This window comes from Anopheles stephensi, chromosome X (assembly GCF_013141755.1).
Source record: "Anopheles stephensi strain Indian chromosome X, UCI_ANSTEP_V1.0, whole genome shotgun sequence".
Taxonomy (NCBI): Eukaryota; Metazoa; Arthropoda; class Insecta; order Diptera; family Culicidae; genus Anopheles; species Anopheles stephensi.
The window spans coordinates 82,003-101,752 of record NC_050201.1 but is presented as its reverse complement, the minus strand read 5'-3'; the positions used below and the strand labels follow the sequence as shown (position 1 = coordinate 101,752).

At 41.0% G+C, this 19,750-nt stretch overlaps 2 protein-coding genes across 9 annotated transcripts; one reads left to right on the top strand and one right to left on the bottom strand.

The window, feature by feature from the left end:
• Window positions 1-141: 141 nt before the first annotated feature.
• On the top strand, window positions 142-12,527 carry LOC118512102 (cytochrome P450 4c3). Of its 6 annotated transcripts, none has more exons than XM_036056541.1 (7): window positions 157-213; window positions 2,149-2,441; window positions 2,819-3,047; window positions 5,986-6,101; window positions 10,594-10,873; window positions 10,951-11,020; window positions 11,101-12,527. In XM_036056541.1, exons 3-7 carry the CDS (start codon window positions 2,828-2,830, stop codon window positions 12,038-12,040), a joined length of 1,626 nt encoding a protein of 541 aa, XP_035912434.1. In that variant the 5' UTR covers window positions 157-213; window positions 2,149-2,441; window positions 2,819-2,827; the 3' UTR covers window positions 12,041-12,527. The 6 variants fall into 6 exon arrangements, with proteins under 6 accessions (XP_035912092.1, XP_035912434.1, XP_035911999.1 ...); XM_036056454.1 differs by lacking the exon at window positions 157-213 and adding an exon at window positions 217-305; XM_036056368.1 differs by lacking the exon at window positions 157-213 and adding an exon at window positions 217-305 and having other exon boundaries at window positions 2,149-2,491.
• A 443-nt stretch (window positions 12,528-12,970) lies between these two features.
• Window positions 12,971-19,419, bottom strand: LOC118511142 (cytoplasmic FMR1-interacting protein). 3 transcript variants are annotated; one of them, XM_036053998.1, is made up of 9 exons: window positions 19,215-19,419; window positions 19,114-19,141; window positions 18,651-18,871; window positions 18,292-18,471; window positions 16,595-18,103; window positions 14,962-16,341; window positions 14,350-14,588; window positions 14,116-14,263; window positions 12,971-14,044 (listed from the first exon to the last, which is right to left on the bottom strand). In XM_036053998.1, the coding sequence occupies exons 3-9, from the start codon at window positions 18,858-18,860 to the stop codon at window positions 13,847-13,849; spliced, it is 3,864 nt and encodes a 1,287-aa protein (XP_035909891.1). In that variant the 5' UTR covers window positions 18,861-18,871; window positions 19,114-19,141; window positions 19,215-19,419; the 3' UTR covers window positions 12,971-13,846. The 3 variants fall into 3 exon arrangements, with proteins under 3 accessions (XP_035909891.1, XP_035909804.1, XP_035909982.1); XM_036053911.1 differs by having other exon boundaries at window positions 19,114-19,419; XM_036054089.1 differs by lacking the exon at window positions 19,114-19,141.
• Window positions 19,420-19,750: the final 331 nt, after the last annotated feature.

Here is a 19,750-nt window from a genome sequence, read left to right as displayed (position 1 = left end):
ATATCGTTGCGATCGGAATCAAAATAATAGTGACCGCTCTCTTGGTAGTGGTGTTTTGATCGCATGCCCTGATAAGCTTAACACCCACGCCGACCGCAAAGATATACTTCACTAGTACTCACTTGGACGCGTAATACGATACAAAGCATCGATCCTCATTCGAGTAACATATATCCCGCCTGATAGGACCAATCGAGATGAGACTTTGTGTGTGTTCGTGATCGAGCCCTACGTAGTGATATTTTAGTGTTTTTAAGAGCAAAAGTGACATTTCAAAACCTCTCCGTACAAAAACAACAAAAACCGTAAATAGTGTGCTTTACGGGAGTGTTTAGTGAAATCTCGGAGTGGATGAAAACATCGGATCTGTTGTTTGGTGGTTTTAACACCCCGTCTTCGTGTTGGAACGCATCCCCAACCGACACATACTGCTTCATTACCACCTCATCATCCGGGAACGATGGATCGCTCACCGACGGCATGGCCCTTAATGGATTGATACAGATCTCAAATGTTAAAAACACAATGGAACAGCAGCAGGATCTATTTTTCATCAATCCATTAATGGAACGGCATGCCGAATATAAAGCACTGCATGCTATTATATTTATCTAATATTTGTTGCCTTCAAATAAGGTTTATATCTTACCCGAGTTCTTTCTGGCAATGCCCGTATTAAACAACAACAGTATGCCCTCCTGTATTCCCTTAAAATATGCAGTGGCTGATACTGTCTCTGGATGGTGCGAGTTATTCGCTAGGCATTTCTCTGATATTTTCGATGACTCTGCAGCAGTACAGTGTCGCTTTCAAATGCTCTAGTTTACAAGCCTAGTAACAAAGTTGATTGCATCACTTTTTTTCTTAAAAAAAAAATTTTTTTTTCGCCAGAACCAAATGCCATACCATGTATACTAAGGATATGCAGCGCTATTTTTATTCCCATACTAAAATGAATTTTTGTTGGGTATGTGCAAAACTGTTTGGATCTGCCCTATCTTTAAGAATGGGGACCTTTCTATCGCCTCTAATTATCGTGGAGTCAGTATCCTCTGTGCGATGAAACCAGCATCCTTGGATCAGCAGCCAATTCTGCGCTGCTTGAGATCGTTTTTATCAAATCGTTCTTATTCAGTCAGATAGGAGCATACGTTGTTCACGCCATTGTTGGGTCTTTCTGGAGCCACTTATTCCCTCCTTAGCCGGATGCTCGGTCGGAGTTAATTCAGATGCCGACATTCGCACCCCCAGTCTTACTTCCATTGCCTGTATCCTTTCCTTCGAGTTGATCGTTCCGGCTCTGTCTTCCATACCCCTTTATGTTCACTTCGTCTTCGTGATGGACCTCCTATCATTTATCCCCTCCCACCACACGGTTTTCGCCACAATGATCCCTGGTTACGAGCGTGTACTACGGTTCCAGACTCCTCAATTATTTTTAGCCCTCTATGCAATATTCTACCCCAATGTTTTTTCCTCCTTCCTTAGCAATAAGATAAACAATTTTAAACCCATAGTGATAGACATTTTTAAATAAATAATAATAATTATAAATGTCACTACATTTTCCACGCTAATCTTCACAAACGAACTGTAACTGTACTTTCTGTAGCCTACAAAAATTCTTCATCGATACAATATCATCAGTTATGCCAGTTATCAGATGCCAGTTACTGACACCGACGCAATATATTACATTTATTGAGACAACCATTTACTGCCACTACATTGACACAATTAAAATAAATCTAGAAAAAACCTAGAAATACATTCTCTAGCACAGTAACTGACCCCATCTCCTGTACACATCCTTTCCCGAAAAACAATCTACAATAAAAGGAATGGTTTTCTCGTGGCGTTCAATGTATAGAAGAACTACGATAGCACAAATTGTAAAGCACACTAACAATAAATGCATAAAGTAACAATCTATAAATACCGAGGAAAATGCTTCGCCCAATCTAGTTAGATGCAGTCGAGCAGCAAGGCCTCACCTTCACATTGTCTTTAAGTATCCTTAGCCCTGACAGATCGCTGTAAAATGACAGAAATAAACAAAACGACCCGTCACAGCCGTTAAGCGCAACTACTACCGCCGTTATACCACAGACTACCCCCTACTACTCCAACAGCTTCTTCCCATTCCAGAGAACTCGCGCTCACGGACACGATCACCGCCACCGCTCGCTTGGTGATATGTTTTGCTGTAATCCGTCCGTTCCTGCTCGCTCGTTCGCTCTCGTTTGGCCAGATTAAGCCGTTGCCTTCTTGCGTATACGAATGCGCAGAATTCGTCATCTCGCTACGCTGCGTGCTCTCCGCGGTTTCGCGCAAGCCGCGCACACGCTCTGCAGCAGAAGAAAAAGGGAGCTTATAAATATTGGACTATCGGAAATGGACAAAGCCAGTGTGCAGTGACTACTTCTCGACAGCTGACACAGGTGCGTGGACCAACGTGAAAGATAGCCGTTGAAGCACGTTTTCCGAGACGGTGCGTGAGCGTGTTGTGTATATGTGTTTATGAGTTTCAAATTCATTTTCATCCCCAAAAAATTGAGTGCTTACCTTTACTAGTGTAAATGAGTGTGGGTGGTAAATAGACAAAGAACACGAAACCGAGCCTTCACCCGGCCCAGTACTCAAAACGGAAGACCAGCATATATTTATTCTTAGGAAATATTACGCATAGCAACGCACCAACCAAAAATCCTAACACCTATCAAAAGTACGTGCGCTGCATGTTAAACCAACCCCTGTGCATCAAAGCCTGATTCATCGTGCTTGCAATATTGAAACGTTTTCTTATTGCACGAACAAGGTAGCAAGCATGGAAGGCATCCTCGGCGGAAGTATGCTTTTAAGCAAGCTGTCCAAAGTGTTTACACTGTTTTCGCCTGTAACGCTGCTGCTCCTGACTACCGTATCCTGCGCCATCTACGTGTACAACAGACGGCGTGCCCATATCGTGCGAACCATCGAAAAAATTCCTGGTCCAGCTGGTCTACCCATCATTGGAAACACTCTGCAAATCAATGTGGACCACGACGGTAAGTAGATGAAATTACAATACCGGGCGTGACACACACCGGTAAGATGAATTTTTTATTTAAATGTCTGATCGTCCTACTTCGAATATGACCTTGGAACGTGAATCGTCTCTAACATATCTGCTAAAGATAAAGCTCCAATCAAACTAGTTGCATCGGTGAGAAACCTTCGAGCTGTGCCACTTCCTTGTTATCACAACCTGCTCCAGTTCATTTCCTGCTTTACGACTCAACAGCAGCGTTCACAAACTCTAATCAGCAGCACAAACAAAACCTCGGGAGACTGTGAATATTGGGGCACAATTCAACCGAGCACAACATGTATCAAACGCAGCGTTTCCCACACACATACGCACACATCAACGGGGATGGTTTTCAAAGTCAGTGACATCGTCGTTGTTATCCACCTCCTAATCATCATCGTCATCGGGGTATAGCTTGTCTGCATATGGGGGTTTGGGAGACCATAAGCAGCATCCCTTAAGCAACGAACGAAACGATATTTTGTATCGTTTGATTTTTTATATGTGCGTGTCTAGCTGTTTCGATGAAGCATTCAAACGAGCTCCTCAGCAGACGATTTGCATTTCAAATTGTTCCAATCGATCGAGAGAGACACACAGCATTTTAAAACGCGTTGTTCACTTTCGTTGCCTGGTTTTGGTCACGTAGCATAATTCTTTTTTTTTCATGCCAAATTTTGTAAAAAATGACCAATTTGTTTTTAAACCATTAGAGCTCCTTTTTACAATTTATTTTTTACAGTGGACAACATGTACTTTACTATTTTTAAACACAAAACCCAAAAATAATGAAAATAATCACTGCAATATTACGAAAGACTTGCTACAAGCGACGAACCCATTTTTTCCCGCACATTTACAACCTTCCAGAATCGAAGTAACACGAATGGGAAGATCAAATCGAACCGAGTGTGGTGGTCAAGGTGAACGCAATTACGCTGTATTTCATCAAGTGTACTTGAAACGTGTACTCACCGCCTCTCGCACGAGCTCACACTTTTCAAGTTGAATGATTTCGAATTTTCACTGTCAGGGTAAATTGGTGCCTCGGCGTTGCTCACTACGCATATTGTGCACATAAGCGAATGTGATACAGTAAAATAGAAGGCTTACAATTTCGAAAGCCCAACGGCGACTGCTTCATTTTGGTGTTACGGTGTCGCCGCATAACATACGTCCGTATCCAACCGCTCTCGTATGTATCACAGCTTAAGGCCTGAGCGAAACTAAACGAGCCGTTCGAACAGCGATTGCATAATCAGGCCAAGTGGTAGTGGTAGTAACAGTGGTTATAGAAAAGAAGAAACCTTAATCACTTTTCCTAGTTTCGGCCACTCCGCTCACCTATCCATTCATTCAAATGCGAACCGAACAAGTTTTGGATCTTTCGTAAGATCCTACTCTTGTCGTATCTCTCGCAGAGTGAACTATACGCAACGACGTGTGTATGTGTGTGTGTGTGTGTGTGTGTGTTGTATGGGATTGTTCAAATTCCTTAAAAACACTATTCAAACACCCCAACAGACAAGATTACAATTTAGCTGCCTTTCTCATTTTTTATAAAGCTTCCCTTTCCTCTTGCTTTCTGTGCGAAACGGAGAGGTCGGTAAAGGGGTGAGTTTGTTTCACTCTTTGCTTGTTTTTGATCGATCATTTGTCGAATGAAACCCAATGTCTTTAGCCCTCCCACCTCTTACTTTGATACAGCCTTCTTGGAGCTAGGGATTTATGACCTTCTCCTAACGTCTACCTTTTTTGGAATGAAACTAAGCCCTGTGGAGCAGACTAAAACTGGTGACATAATACTGCTGATAATGATGAAGGTTGTAGAAAGATCAAGTCAGGATAGCATGCGGAACGGATTCATTTCTAAACTTGTACTACCACTACTAACTCCAAAAGCAAGCCTACAAAACACGTGAAATAACCTTTAAAAGGAAAATAAATTAGAAAACAAATGTATATTAAAAATTTATATAGTATCACTGCATCATCAAACTTTTAATGCAATGTGATTCACGGATGATGTGTTGTTTCACTAATTCACCACTGTGCTGTATTTTCAAACGATTGCTTAAACTCAAACGCAAACCGTAAAACTCCGAAGTAAATCTTTTTAAAATGCCATATGACCGGCAATGGTTGTTATGGTGGTTTCGATAGAGGTGGCTAGTTAATTCACGTTACCGTGAAACCTATTGTGGCTTTGTATCGTGTACGCAACACGCATTTTCCCAGCGTTTTCTTTTTTCTAGCCCGATGTTGTTTGCTGGTCAGTAGTTGCACAATCCAATGCTAGGGTCTTTCACCCATCAAAAATAACCGCAATGAAAACAAATTCAAAACAACATGGAACAGTGACAAAGAATTTGCGGGCCAGAAGCGTTGAGGTTGAGGAATTTTAGCATTTTCGAAATTGCCATACCTAGACGCGATAACCTTGTAGTGTATCTTGCATGTTGGAAAACATAAAAATGGCATATTCTTAAAAAAAGAAGAAAGTGTCTTCAAACCGATGTGAATTGTATTCTGTTTTGTAATCTAGTTTTAAGCAAAATGCCTAATGAATTAAAAAAAACACACTCACCAAACAAGACTTACCGGCATTCCAATGCAATAATTTTTAAAGCCAGAAAACTCAATCTTATACCCCAGGTTCGATCCACGAAAAGAAAACTAAAAAAAATCGAACAAACTCGATTAAAATTAAAACGAATACGGAAATGGGTAAAACTTGCCAATTCAGCAAATCTTGAATCGTATTAACTGGATCGAATTTTTGTTGCTTGTATTTTTTCTTCGTGTAGAACCTTCGTTTTAGGCAGTAGATTTGCGTCAATCTGGAATGAGATAGCAGGTTGGATTTTCAAATTACGAAACAACGCTTACGTGGTTTTATTTTTATTATGTTATAGAAATATTCAATCGCATCATCGCTATTCGGAAGCTGTATGGAAGAATGCAAGGGTTCAGCAGAGCCTGGAACGGACCATTGCCATATGTGATGATCTCCAAAGCGACCGCTGTGGAGGTAGGTATAAGAAGTATAAGCAGCAGAGTTATTTAAAATTGCTTCTACTTTTTTTTGGGTTAGTCATTTGTCAGGTCGTACTAGTCATATAAAGGGCTTTTTATTTTTTACTGTAAATAGAGGACGTGTAGCAAAACCTTCAGCCATCTCGATTCGACAGTGACCTCGGCATTGTTGTTGACGCTCGTTGTTGATTTAATAGCCACACTAGCGCTAACAACGCCCCTACTTCGCATCATGCCTTCTTGTCAATAAGCCAACAGAGGTCATCTATACCCTTGACCGGAGCACAACACAGTTTGATTAGAAGAAAACGGAAAACAGCCTCTAACTGCTCAACTTCATTTTTAACTGCTGGAAAATGGCCACACGCGCAATAAACGGATAAGGCTATCGTAAATTCTCAACCATCGGAAAATGGAGTATTTTTAACAAACTGTACAATTTTTCCGGTTGTATAGCAGCGTACACTTATGTGTCCCTGGTACCTTTTTGTAGGCAAACACAAATGGATAAGCTTGAAAATCGAGAAACCCCATTACAAATGCTCAGGATCGCTTGATACTGTTTCCAGTTGTTATGGTTGTATGTGTGCTTGGTAGCTTAAAATGTATGCATAAGTTATTATTCTTCATTGGGGAGAGTCTTTTTAATGTCACCTTCATCATGTGAAAATCAAACCACTGCTCGGACATATGTTCTTCCTTAGAAGAGGCAGAGGTCATCAGAAAAAGGGTGTTCAATGCGGAAGCATTGCCGATCTTACCACGGCCAGACCGGACATCCAATCACGTCCAGAAGGTCCCCGTATGCTGAACTTTAATTCAATTGTTTAATTCAACAAAGTTATAAATGGTAGACCGAGACCTCCCGAGAATGTAGTCCCAAAGAAGAAGAAGAGGAAGAAGAGATAGATTATAGTTCGTAGCCTGCCGTAGGTTTGTGTAGCTTGTAAAGAGTATAAAATAGTTGTTCGAAAGAAGAAAAAGATTCGATTAACATATGCACAAATAAAAAAAACTTGTCATGTGTGTATTTTCACTATACTCACATCGAAGGAGATCGTTAGGCAGTTTGCTTTAAGCTGCATTCTCTTCTTGAGCAAACAAATCCACCAACGGTATGGAAGCAAAAACACGCACGAAATTCTCGAATCTTCTCGGCATTCTAAAACCAGAGAGACTTGCTCGCTAATATACAACATGAAGAGTGGAAGAGCTCACACAATCTTCACGCGGATCACTATACCCATATAGAATGAAACAGTTACCAATGATGAATACTGAACTGAAGTTGCAGGTGTAACAGTTAATTATAAACAAAATCTTCACACCGACCACAATAGCTCTCACGAAACTTTGAGCAGATGGGCCGCCATTGCATTTTCTTGTATGCCGACGACGGACCGTATTATTACAAACCTTAGGTTAGGAATCGGAATAAAACAAGCCAAGTTTAATTATAAGGTAATTAATATTTCAATAGTTTATATAGTTTAGCTTTGACACTTTGGTACATAGCCACCTTAAGCTGATTTTACACACATCGATCATACATTTCTTTCCATTTTGCCTGCCATTCGCCTCTGACCAATGTCCTATGGCATGCCATTCGCCTCTGAGGTCAACTAATTATGTAAAATACAAGTACGTTAAAACATGTTACAATGAAATGGGAGTATTTCTACAAAATAACAAATTCAATGTTTTTGTGTTCGATTAAAAGCTAATTGCATCTATAAAATAACCTTTGAGCAATGACTGCTTGAAAAACGAAAACTCTCAAAGCGGCATTATTGGTCCCATTCGACCAACGAGGCACTAAGTGTTAAAATGAACAGTTATAACGTATACTCATTGCCACTAGATCTAGGGCAATGCAATCGGTGTGAGCATTAGAAAATAATGATTTGGTGTATGCAGGAGAAAATAATAAATGCCAGAAAGTGAATCTTTCATGCCGGTAAAAAAATCAAACAGTATATTAAAATGCAAAATGCAAAAAAACGAAAAGCAGCCGATTTCTTTGTGATTCTGGTTGGCCAAATCTTGGACTGCGCGCACGTTTGATAAGCTAGCATGTTTTTTTTTCTCTTTTTCGGTGATGTTTCTTCCGCCTTTCTAGATTTCAAGAAAGGCTGCTTTTTTTTGTGGAAGATTCAAAAACTCTAGCATCATTAACATTTTCGATTTCGATAGCCCCAAAACCGGTTAACACACATTTTACCTGCTCTACACGCTTTTCTATACAAACGCGTTATGTATACGACATAGATTTTATACCATGTGGAGCTCGAACCAGTTGTGTGTGGTTGTGGTTCAACTGTAGATTAGCAAGCTAAATGTCGATTCAAATTCGCGTAGAGTCTAAACAGTATGAGGAGGATGTTTTTTCCCACCGTTTAATAGTATTTTTTCAGTTTTATACACTTTTTACTTTTTAGTGAAGTCTAGATTTCGGTAACATCTTCATTTCTAGCATAACAATACCGAAAAATCCCGGTCTAGTCGTGTGAAGATCTGTTCCGCTGTTGTATCTACCACCAAACTACAAATGTGCAGTAAAATACCGTATTCTTGTTTTGTTTGTAAAAGACGGCCTGGCCATATTGCTCAAGTACCGTATTCAATAGAAATAAAAGTAGTACAGCAGAAAATTATCTTATAGATCTGCCATCGTTTACCAGGGTCAGGTAAACAAAACATTCTTAATCATATTTCATTAGGGTGCAACATCGCTACTAACACGATTGTGCCTAATTATACCTTAAAAATTGAAAAGTTATGTTAATGATTGTACAATAACTGCGCAAAAATCTTCAACGTGATTGGCGTTCATTTCATTTGATGGACTTTTTTGTCGGGTGCCGATTTCGTTAGGCATCGGTGACTGACTTCATTATACATTTATTTATCTCTTGGACACTGGCATTGAGTCGCAGAGCCTTACTTGAACTATTCACAGCAAGTTAAAAAACATTTTGTTCAATATAATCTGAACCAAAAGTGGCCGATTAAAACGGTTGATTACACCTTACCGCGCTTGTGCTGTAGGATTCATACAGGAGAGATAATGCTTTCCATTTGTATAGCTTTTTTTTTTGTTGTGCATTCATCGATCGAGTGATTTGAAGGAATTCAATGAAACACATTTCTATTTAGCAATTCAAGATAGAACAATTAAATTACGTTGGAAAGAACATGCTAACAATCTTAAAGAAAAAAAAATTGCTAATAAATCTGATCTAATTTATAACCAAAACAAAAAATCAACAGCATGTGTTTCGTTATCGTGAAATAGAAAATGTCTTTAAGCGCATGAAATGCGTAAGCGTGTGTGTAAGTTTTAGGGTTTAGGATTGGAAGTAGCAACCCTGGAAAGGTCGAATAAGAAAATATCAGTTAAGAGACAACAATAACAAAAAAACCATGCACGTGTCACGTTTTAGTATTGGGGCAGAAGCGAAACAAAACGGAAAACGAAAACCGTGTCCTCGGATATAAAAAAGCCCAAAAAGCCCGTCTCTTTTTATTGCCATTCAGCACAACCAGTATAAACCTTTCCGATAGAGGCGAACGGAAAGTGCTAACAGTGCCCAAAGCATGGATAGCCCATGTGAATAGGTAGATATGGTGTCTGGTGTGCTACCGGATGTTTAAGCATAAGTCTCTCATTTCATTAACTGTACGATTGCTTCTATATATATAAGTTATGATAAAAGAACGGATGCAAATGGTGCCTGATCTATTCAACCCAATCCACTACCCTTTATTTCGATGGAAATAGTTTATATTACTTCAAGTGGGTAGTAAACATCTTCTTTGATCGTTTGGTAACACACCTTGACGATTCACGACCCTGAGCTCATGACAAGCGGCTGGACTACTATTGTACAGTGCATTATAATCGTTTTTGTACAACGCTTTTATTTATTTTTGTTTTATATAGTAGCATTTTCTATTTTTGAGCAAACTAATTTGCGGGTGGTATTTGTACAAAAGTCCAAAAGCAGAATAGACAGAGTATAATAGAGAACAATAGCGGCGTTGGTCTTCATACGGCAAGGCCAAGTATCGAATCTCATCCGGACCGTTCCCTCGTAGTGAGGATTGAATTATCAACTACGTAGCATCCATTAAGCCTAGTAAGTCATTGTATATGGCCGGTATGACCACGCAACTAAGTTAAGTTAAAAAGATTATTACTCATTAGGCTATTATTTAGATAGAAGCAAGCAAAGCGTGTCTAGCACTGTATCATCAACAGCCTAAATTTACCTTGAATATTTGAAGAGATTATTATAATGCCAAAGTGACACACCAACACGCATAAAGACAAAGACACGGAAGTAGAATGATTTTTTTCCACATAAAATCAAAAGTCGACGATTTCTTCGTTACTATTGTTAGTATATAGCAGCACACTCGCCATGGTGTAGATGGCAAGATATTTTGATTTTGTAATGTTATCCAATTATGATTCTTGTTTACAGCGCATCCTTGGCAGCCAGAAGCATATTGAAAAGAGTCACGACTATGAGTTCCTAAAACCTTGGTTAGGCACGGGTTTGCTAACCAGTGCGGGCAAGAAGTGGCATCCACGACGCAAGATCCTGACACCGGCGTTCCATTTTAAGATTTTGGACGATTTTGTCGATATCTTTCAGGAGCAAAGTGCGGTGCTCGTGAAGCGCCTCGAAACCGAACTGGGCAACGATAAGGGATTCAACTGTTTCCCTTACGTGACACTGTGCGCACTTGACGTGGTGTGCGGTAAGTCCGAAACCCAATCGAATTTTCTCCTACTGTCTGTACTTGATTTGCATTTTTCACTCCTTCTTCCATCATAGAAACGGCCATGGGAAGACAAGTGAATGCTCAGTGCAATTCCGATTCCGACTACGTGAAAGCTGTGTACCAGTAAGTAGGAAAACCACGAAGCAATCGCACAGTCTGTTTGTATGGCTTGCTATCAGTACCAATTCGTTATATCTTTGCAGAATTGGAAGTATCGTCCAAAATCGACAGCAAAAGATTTGGCTACAACCAGATTTCATTTTCAAGCTAACGCAGGACTACAAGGACCACCAGAAATGTCTTGGTATACTGCACGAATTTTCTAACCGCGTTATCCACGAACGGAAGGAAGAGATCCGGCGGCAAAAGATAATCAACGATAAGAACAACAACAACGCGAACCAGGACGGTAACAACAACAAGGACGATTATCAATCACACGAAGAGTTTGGACGCAAGAAACGACTTGCCTTCCTCGATCTGCTTATCGAAGCTTCCCAGGACGGTGCCGTTCTGTCACACGAGGACATTCGAGAGGAGGTGGACACGTTTATGTTCGAGGGTCACGACACAACCTCGGCCGCCATCTCATGGATTCTGTTGCTGCTCGGTACCGAGCCTACAATACAGGACCGAATCGTGGAAGAAATCGATCAAATTATGGGCGGGGACAGGGAACGGTTCCCAACAATGCAAGAGCTGAACGAGATGAAGTATCTGGAGGCTTGTATTAAGGAAGGTTTGCGGCTGTACCCGAGCGTGCCGCTTATTGCGCGCCGACTGACAGAAGATGTCGACATCGATGGATATGTTCTGCCTGCCGGTACGACTGCCATGATCGTGGTGTACCAGCTTCATCGCAATCCGGAGGTGTTCCCAAACCCGGACAAATTTAATCCGGACCACTTCCTGCCGGAGAACTGTCGCGGTCGACATCCGTACGCGTACATACCGTTCAGTGCGGGGCCCAGAAATTGTATCGGCCAAAAATTTGCCGTCCTGGAAGAGAAGTCCATTATTTCGGCTGTACTGCGTAAGTACCGGGTTGAGGCGGTAGATCGAAGAGAAAACCTAACACTCCTCGGTGAGTTGATTTTACGTCCGAAGAATGGCTTACGCATCCGAATTTCACGAAGGATCTAGGTGACAATTGTGCATGTAGGATAGATACATTAGTACACATGGCTAAAATAACCCAACATTTAGAGTTTGGAGCGTAATAACAATCATGTGAAAGTATCATATAAAACTCAGTAAGCAAAATAACGTTTCGCCAAATTCGTGCAATCATACAGTGTTGTTCAATCATGAATAATTAAAAGCGTTTATTCATAAATTGAACATGCTTCATTGCATTCCTTCTGCTGCCTCCTGCGAGATAGCATTGTTTTGGAAATTTTTGGTGTAACGTGTCTTCTACTAGACTATACAAACATAAATCTTTAGCATACAGCTGGTTTATACAGAATGATTACTGAAAACACAAACATGAAATGCAAGAGCCAAAGCACTTTGTTTTACATCTCAGCAAATTTTGTGAACCTACGTAGTACCAATGTCAATGGGATAAGTGGGTTATACAAGGAAACACAATAAGAAAATAAAGCAAAACATTAGCTCTATAATACAACATGTCACGATTTACTGTTTTGGCAATAGATATTTTTTGAGTAGGTTGACAGTCTTGACCAGACTGACAACGAATGTGTCAGACATTTTTGAAGCTGAACTCACTCCTGGACACAATAAGCCAACATGTTTAATAGATTTTTAAACGCTGGATAAGTAAGTATGAAAATTAAACTGTGTGTCTTTTACCATCGGGAGGTCTTGACATGCCGTTACAGGTTTACTTGACTCGGACCGAAAAAGCTTGCTAGTCAGTTCTGCATAACGGAATTCGGTCAGAACGGAATTTGACGCTCGGTCCTGCCGAGTATAGACCGGCGCTGCAACCGCTTCGGCCCCGTGATTATAATTGATTGCTTACATAATGCTAGATTGCATCAACAATCAATAAATCAATAAAATCAATACAATTAATGCAACTTCATTTAACGAAACACATTTAAATACTATTTCTATATGTAGTGATAATTTGTATTTAGAGACTTTAGATGCTTGGTACAATTACCATTACTTTCTAGGAATTCGGCAACTTTCGACAGTAGGCCAAGTGCAAGTAATCATTATGATTTCAATAAGCATGAAATTTGCCCTTTTGTTTTTCGCTGAATGGAGGGGCCTAACTCCGCTAGCTATATAATTATGTCCTTGTTCTTGTTTGGCCCAATATTAATGACGTATATTGCACGGGTTTCTAAACCATATGCAAACTGCGAATCTATGGTAAAAGAAACTAACTGCATTATGTTTCGTATCTTAAGACACTATAAGCATAGTTTTAGTGATAATTTTAACTAACAAAAAATCTTATTCCTTAAAACTTTCGATTCTATAGCTATAAACCCTTCGATTCTTTCGAAAAAGTATAGCTAGTGCGTATTGTAAACTCCATTATGCAAAGCAAAATTACATCTGAAATGCTTGTAAATGTATCTAGTTGCTTAAAAACTATAAGTAAAAGGATATAAATGTAAGTATATAAATATTAACCACCGCGTGAACAATGATTACGTAAACTGATAAACACTTTCTTTAAATTAGCCTTGATCGAATCAATGGAAAATACAAAATGAACATTATTATAGCCAAAATAAAACAGAATAAAGAAACATGCAAGCTAATTTGACGCCAGCAACGAATAGAAAGTAAAGAAAATTAAGAATCTTGTGTAAATATTTTTCAGGTTGCCATACACAATCCCTCAAAGAAAAACTCTATCATTTTTCCCCCAAATAATAAGTTTATGTGTATGTGTGTTTTTATGGTGTAAAAACTACCATGGAGAATAATCGGCTGTGAAAAATGGATACTTTATCCACATTTCTACTGTGTTCGCAATTTGTTTGGATCGTGATAGTGCGAAGGCGCTACGCTTGGATGTGGTGGTGGCGGAAAACACCTGACATGTTCCACATTAGATCCCTCGATATCGTTGCTTTTAAGATATTTGTTTAGAACGGCAAATATCTGCGAGTTCAGTACTTGGAAGCGACGGATGCGATCGACCATGCGCTTCAGATTCTACGATGGAAAGAAAAAGAAGATATATATTTTTTAAATTTCCTCTGATTGATTCACATACAGATACGTACGATTCCCTTCACAGTGTCATCCTTGCCGTCGACGCGTTGCACACGCAATATGTGGTAGCAAAAATCGAGCGCTTCAAACTTTCGTTGTTGATTAAGTAGCACGATAATGGTGCAACCAGCCCAGTGAAGACCTTCGCCGAATAGTTCTCTATAGGAAGTAAAACAAAACATGCACGAACGAACATTTAACGAACATTGAATTTGAGCCTTTTATACGCGCTCCGCGATACTTACTCAACCATATATTCGGTTCCAGCGACCGGTATACAGTACACAAATTGAAGCGCCGACCAGAGCCGGTGAAACTCGGAACATTCGTCAATGTTCATCACGCCGTTGATCGGAGGCGGGCCCATCCAGATAGGATCGTCCAGGAATGATTTAACGCGTCCAAGAATTACTTCGAATATGCTTAACCCACAGCACAAACGCTCGCGTGTCAGCAAATCTCCCTCACGGGCAATCATTGCTTGCTGAAAGTGAAAGTAAAACAAGCACATTAAAAACGTTAACATAATTTATAGGATCAATAGGTTTGAAATTTGTGCCACAGATTATACATCCTGAAAAAATTAATAGTACCAATAATCAACAATAATATTAATAATAGAACAATGGAATAATAATGGAGAAAATGTACTATTGCTTTGGTGACCGAGACAGTAGTCGCGCAAATATTCAAACGATAGAACCGTGAATCGAATAATCAGGCTATCGGTCAAAAAATATCCAGGAAACCGCAAAAAAAACCAACGGGACAAGTAAAAAAAAAATCTTCAAAAATGTAGAAATGTAAAACTTTGGAACCTAACGAAATAGGTGATTTCGTCATTCACGTTAGCTTACCTTTGCCGTACCCAACTTTTCTACATTTGGTACTATCTGCAACGATGCGTATTTTGCCTCCAACCGCTTCTGCTTGCTTTCTGGCTTCTCACCGTCCTTACAGAACGGTCTCGGAAGAATGTTCTGAAACGGTGCGGCATGCAGCAGATCGCATACTTCCTCTTGTGAGAGGGCCTGCTCGATCAGCAAACAGAACAGCAACGAATTGCCCATCTCTCGGAACGACTGGAACAGTTCTGTTTTCGCATCCGGATACTGCACAATGTCGACCAGATGAGCCTGATAGTAGCTCAGCACACCGGGCGACCCATAATCGCAAAGCGGCAATTTGCAGCACTTGGGCATCGCGGACATTAGCGTTTTGGTGAACTGCAGCAGATTGCCCTGCACCAACGGTTTCACGATATCCTTCAGTATGATCTCCATAACGACTGCAATGCCCTGATACCCTAACAGGCGGCAAATCGCATGAAAATGGGGCGCACCTACAAACCCATTGTACTGACTGTACTGCGTCGAGTAGGCCGCGTTCAAGGGTTTCGATCCCCAAAGATAGTAATGCGACATTACCGGTGCTTTATCGCGTGTGATCGGTCCGGAAAATGCAATCTGCAGCTTATTGCGCACGAAACGGTTCGTTGCGGCGTTGTAGCAATAGTTTGCGAGAAAATCGTAGTTCAGCTCAACAAACACGTGCAGCGTAATTCGTCCGTACGGGGCAAGCACATTGTGATTGGCTTCCTTTAGCATAGCATCAAAATCGTCCAGCGCTAGCCACTTCGAAAGTAGCTTGTGACAAAGCTTATTCACCGAAAGCAATGCTTCCAGCTCTACAACCCCGGTGATGTCACTTGCTTCGAACCGACAAATCGCAAGCTCTAAGCTTTTCTGCATATCGGCATTGATACGCTGCGTAATTAGTTTGTTCAGATCGATCGAACGCCCCAGCAGTTGGACGTGCCGCTGCTTGAGCAACGTTTCGTACCGATTGTTGCGTGGGTACGATTGGAAGTTAAAACCCAACACTTCGCACTCGACGCGGAAACGTTTGTCGAGATAGATGCTACCGGCCAGCTGCTTGTAGTGCGCAAACACCTGCTCGCTTAGCTTGTAAACGAATTGATCGAAACACAGATTCACCTCGGCCTCTACCTCGTCGTACAGGAACTGCTTGCGGAAGATGGTGAGCGCGTATAGGGCCGAATCGTTGTACAGATCGAGCGGATATAACACGTACTCCATCATCGACGGTTCCTTTGTGCGTAATATGTGGTCTGTCAATATCCAGGGCATAGACATTTCGATTGGAAATTGAATGCGCTTTTCCATCGTAATCAGATCACTACACTCTTCGTTGTGTTGATGGCGCACCGTACATTTCTTAAAAATCAGAAAAAGATAAACAATCAGTGCAGTCTATAAACTTAAACTTACATAGACTATATATATATATATGTATTATATATGTATTATATATGTATATATATGTATATATATATATATATATATATATATATATATGTTTTAATATAATATAATTAAAAATAATATTTTTTTGATTACAAAATCGATCAAACGTCACATAGTTAAATTTGAATGAACAACTAAACCTATAAGCTAGCATCATACTTACGTTCACTTTCCTTCCCATGGTCATTTCGAGATAAAACTCTCGATACCACAGCTGCGAAAGATCGCAACATTTCTGCAGCGTTTCGCTGAAGCTAAGCAGATATGTCCAGTAAAACGATGCCTTGTGAAACGCATCAATCTGCGATAAACAGGACCCGTCAATGTCTTTCCGCAGCGTACGCTTGCCGCCCGATTTGTCCGCGATTAACGATTCCAGCATTGTGCGCACCATGTACAGCTGCGTGGACGATGGACCCACATTCAAACGCGGCACATTGATCGCAAATCCACTGTCCGGGTCCTTCTTACCCTTTAGTGCTGGATCCTGCGACGGTTCAGTGCCCTTTTGCCAATCGGCACAAGTTTCTCGCACGGACATCACGATCGACCGTATCAGATCCTTCTTATTCTTAACTGCCTTCCGTAACGGCTCGCGCAACACCAGCTGCACAAAGTCTTGCAGTTCCGCATAGATGCTGCGCCTAATCGCTTCGCAGAGGACCGTTTCAATACGTGCCATCAGCACCTGTAGCCCTTTGATCATCGCTATCACTTCGATAAGGGCAAACTTTTCGTCCTCGGAGTAGTTGTAGCGCGTAGCCCGTTCATACTCTTCCGCCTCGGCGGGACACTCCTTGTTCTGATGGTGATCGGTCGGGTGCAGCAGTTTCCACGAGTACAGCTCGGTAACGACAGATGTCCATTCAGATAATAGCTGGAGACCGCGCAACGCGAGATCGGCCGTTGATTTATTTTCCGCATCTGTCGCGTTGTCCTTGTATGTGGTCGTTACCTCATTGCTGTAGCGCGACAGCTCCGAAATGTACTTCACGTGATCTTCCCGTATCGTCGGTAGATGCACCATCAGATCCGCCTGAGGGCTAATTGCAGTTGAGCTGGACAGTGGCCATTTGCTCGGATCAAAGTGTTTGCTCCGCTTGATATAGTTGAAAGGGGCAATCTGCATATCGCCGAACAATGGCACCACCTCTAGGTTTTTGAAGATGCGATCGATCCGATCGAGCCGCAGCTTTTTCTTCTGATCTAGCTTGTTAATGTTACAAATTTCCGAATCCATCAAAAACAGTCCGAAACCCATCACCTTCACCAACATGTGTTTCTCTTCTGGCGTCATATACATTTTCGAATCGTACATGTGTACGCAGATGTTTACCACCTCAGACAGTAAGTCTTCGTAGCCCGCTATCTTCTCTAGCGTATCCTTTACCGTGTCACGGATTTTGTTCTGGGTCGCAAGAAACATAGACAGATTCTGCGACTCCTGCAAGCTGTGTGAGTCGGTCATGACCTTGAGAAACTGAGCCGCTCGGCGGTACGTGCTGTAATCGTTCTTCACGCTCGATTTCATGTTCTTCAACTCGTCCAGCACCGCAAACATATTGATAAACTTGCCAAGTGTCAGGAGATACGCTTCCGATACGAAATCTTTACGCTTCTCCGCATGACACAATCGTTTCACCTCGCCGGAGAATGCTTCTATCGCTTTGCGCTAAAATGTAAAAAATTAGAATCAAAATAGAACCGTAAGAAATGTTTTAAAAGTGCGTTTCCATGCCGTAGCACTGCATACTCCAGCAGCTATTATTTAAAAAAAGATTGTTTGCCTTCTGGTGAGCTGATTGTTGATTTTGATTGATGAAATTCTGAACAGAAATACGTGCGTAATCTAATGCTTACTTGAAAATACATGAAGTTTAGTAATTTGTTCACTTCTGGGCTCAGCACTTCCACCGTTTTCTCATAGATTTCCACCCGATTTGGCTGCTCGTTCGATTTCGGTTGCGGTATGGCTCGTGAACAGCAGCGCCAAGTGTACAGCATAACCGCATGCTTTTGACCCTCGTCGAGCAGTTGATTCTAATTTAGGAGTATAATGAAACGTAAGCAGTTAGTTACCTATCTGTGTACATATCTCCTCTGGCGAAGCTGAAATTGTGTAGCATGCCACATTTCGTGTTCATGCTTCAGCACATCTGCATTCACCAAGCTATCTAGGGCAACTATCTTGCTTTTGGAATCTTCCTTCAACTACGAACCAGGTTTGCGTGAGTAGTCGCCTCTTCGATGTATTTAGCAATTCCCGTCACAAAGCCGTTCCGATCTTCGAAGTTTGTATCAAAATTGGCTTGATACACCACGGAACAGGGCTGAGCCTCTATGCATGGTTGCTCATCTGGCAAGGGTAGTTCGTCTAGCACCTCCACGTTGGACAGTGCATCCGCCAGAGTTATCTTTTCCTGAGCCATAGTTGATAGTGCTGCAGCAAAGTAAACGAAACGGAAGTGATTCAATTAATTTAATGCACATTTAGTTTCAATTGTTGATCACCGTTTCCGCATCAGATCGCTACGGTGCTATGCACCCCTTTAAACCCATGGCCTAGTCGTGTTATTCTGTCAAAAGCCACATTGCATATTTTTTGGTGTCAATCGGTACGCGTTTTCGTGAATTTTGAGACCGTTTCTACGCCACCTATCGAATTCGTCGCTGAATGCCTACCTTCAAAAACGTGTGTGACTAATATTGCCTATGGAGATGATTAATATTGATTGATGATGCTGCACCGTTATTTACAACCACACTTTCTACTTTGCACTTACACTAACATTACCCTTACTTTGCACTTTGTAAAGAACGCAACAATTCCTTACTTTATTAAACTTATTAAAACGCACTTCCGATTCCCTTTTCTTTTATACACAATTTATTTTTTATTTTCTCTTTGGAATCACCGTCTATACCAACGCCAGCATTTTACGCTATCGCTGTGTGTGCGTGTAGTTGTGATGCCAAATGACAGCCGTCAACGCCTATAACCAGGTTCTGACGTATGACTCAGTGAAACAAACCGCAAGGGTGTTGATTGTACTGTGTTTTCACAGCTTTGAAACTATTGGCCTGAAATATTTCAAACGCAGACAATCCAGCAGACGTACATCTACGTTCCACTCAAGTTTTGCTGTGTATAAATAATTTATTTTGGCCGAATCAACACTTGCACTTTCGTATGTCATACAATAATTTGGTTAAAATTAGAAGAATCGTATAGAATCGTTGAATCGTTTCGTCAATCGATCAAAGAATCTTTAATACAGTTGAAGCAACGTGAGTTAAAGGCTAACTTAAGACGGCAAAA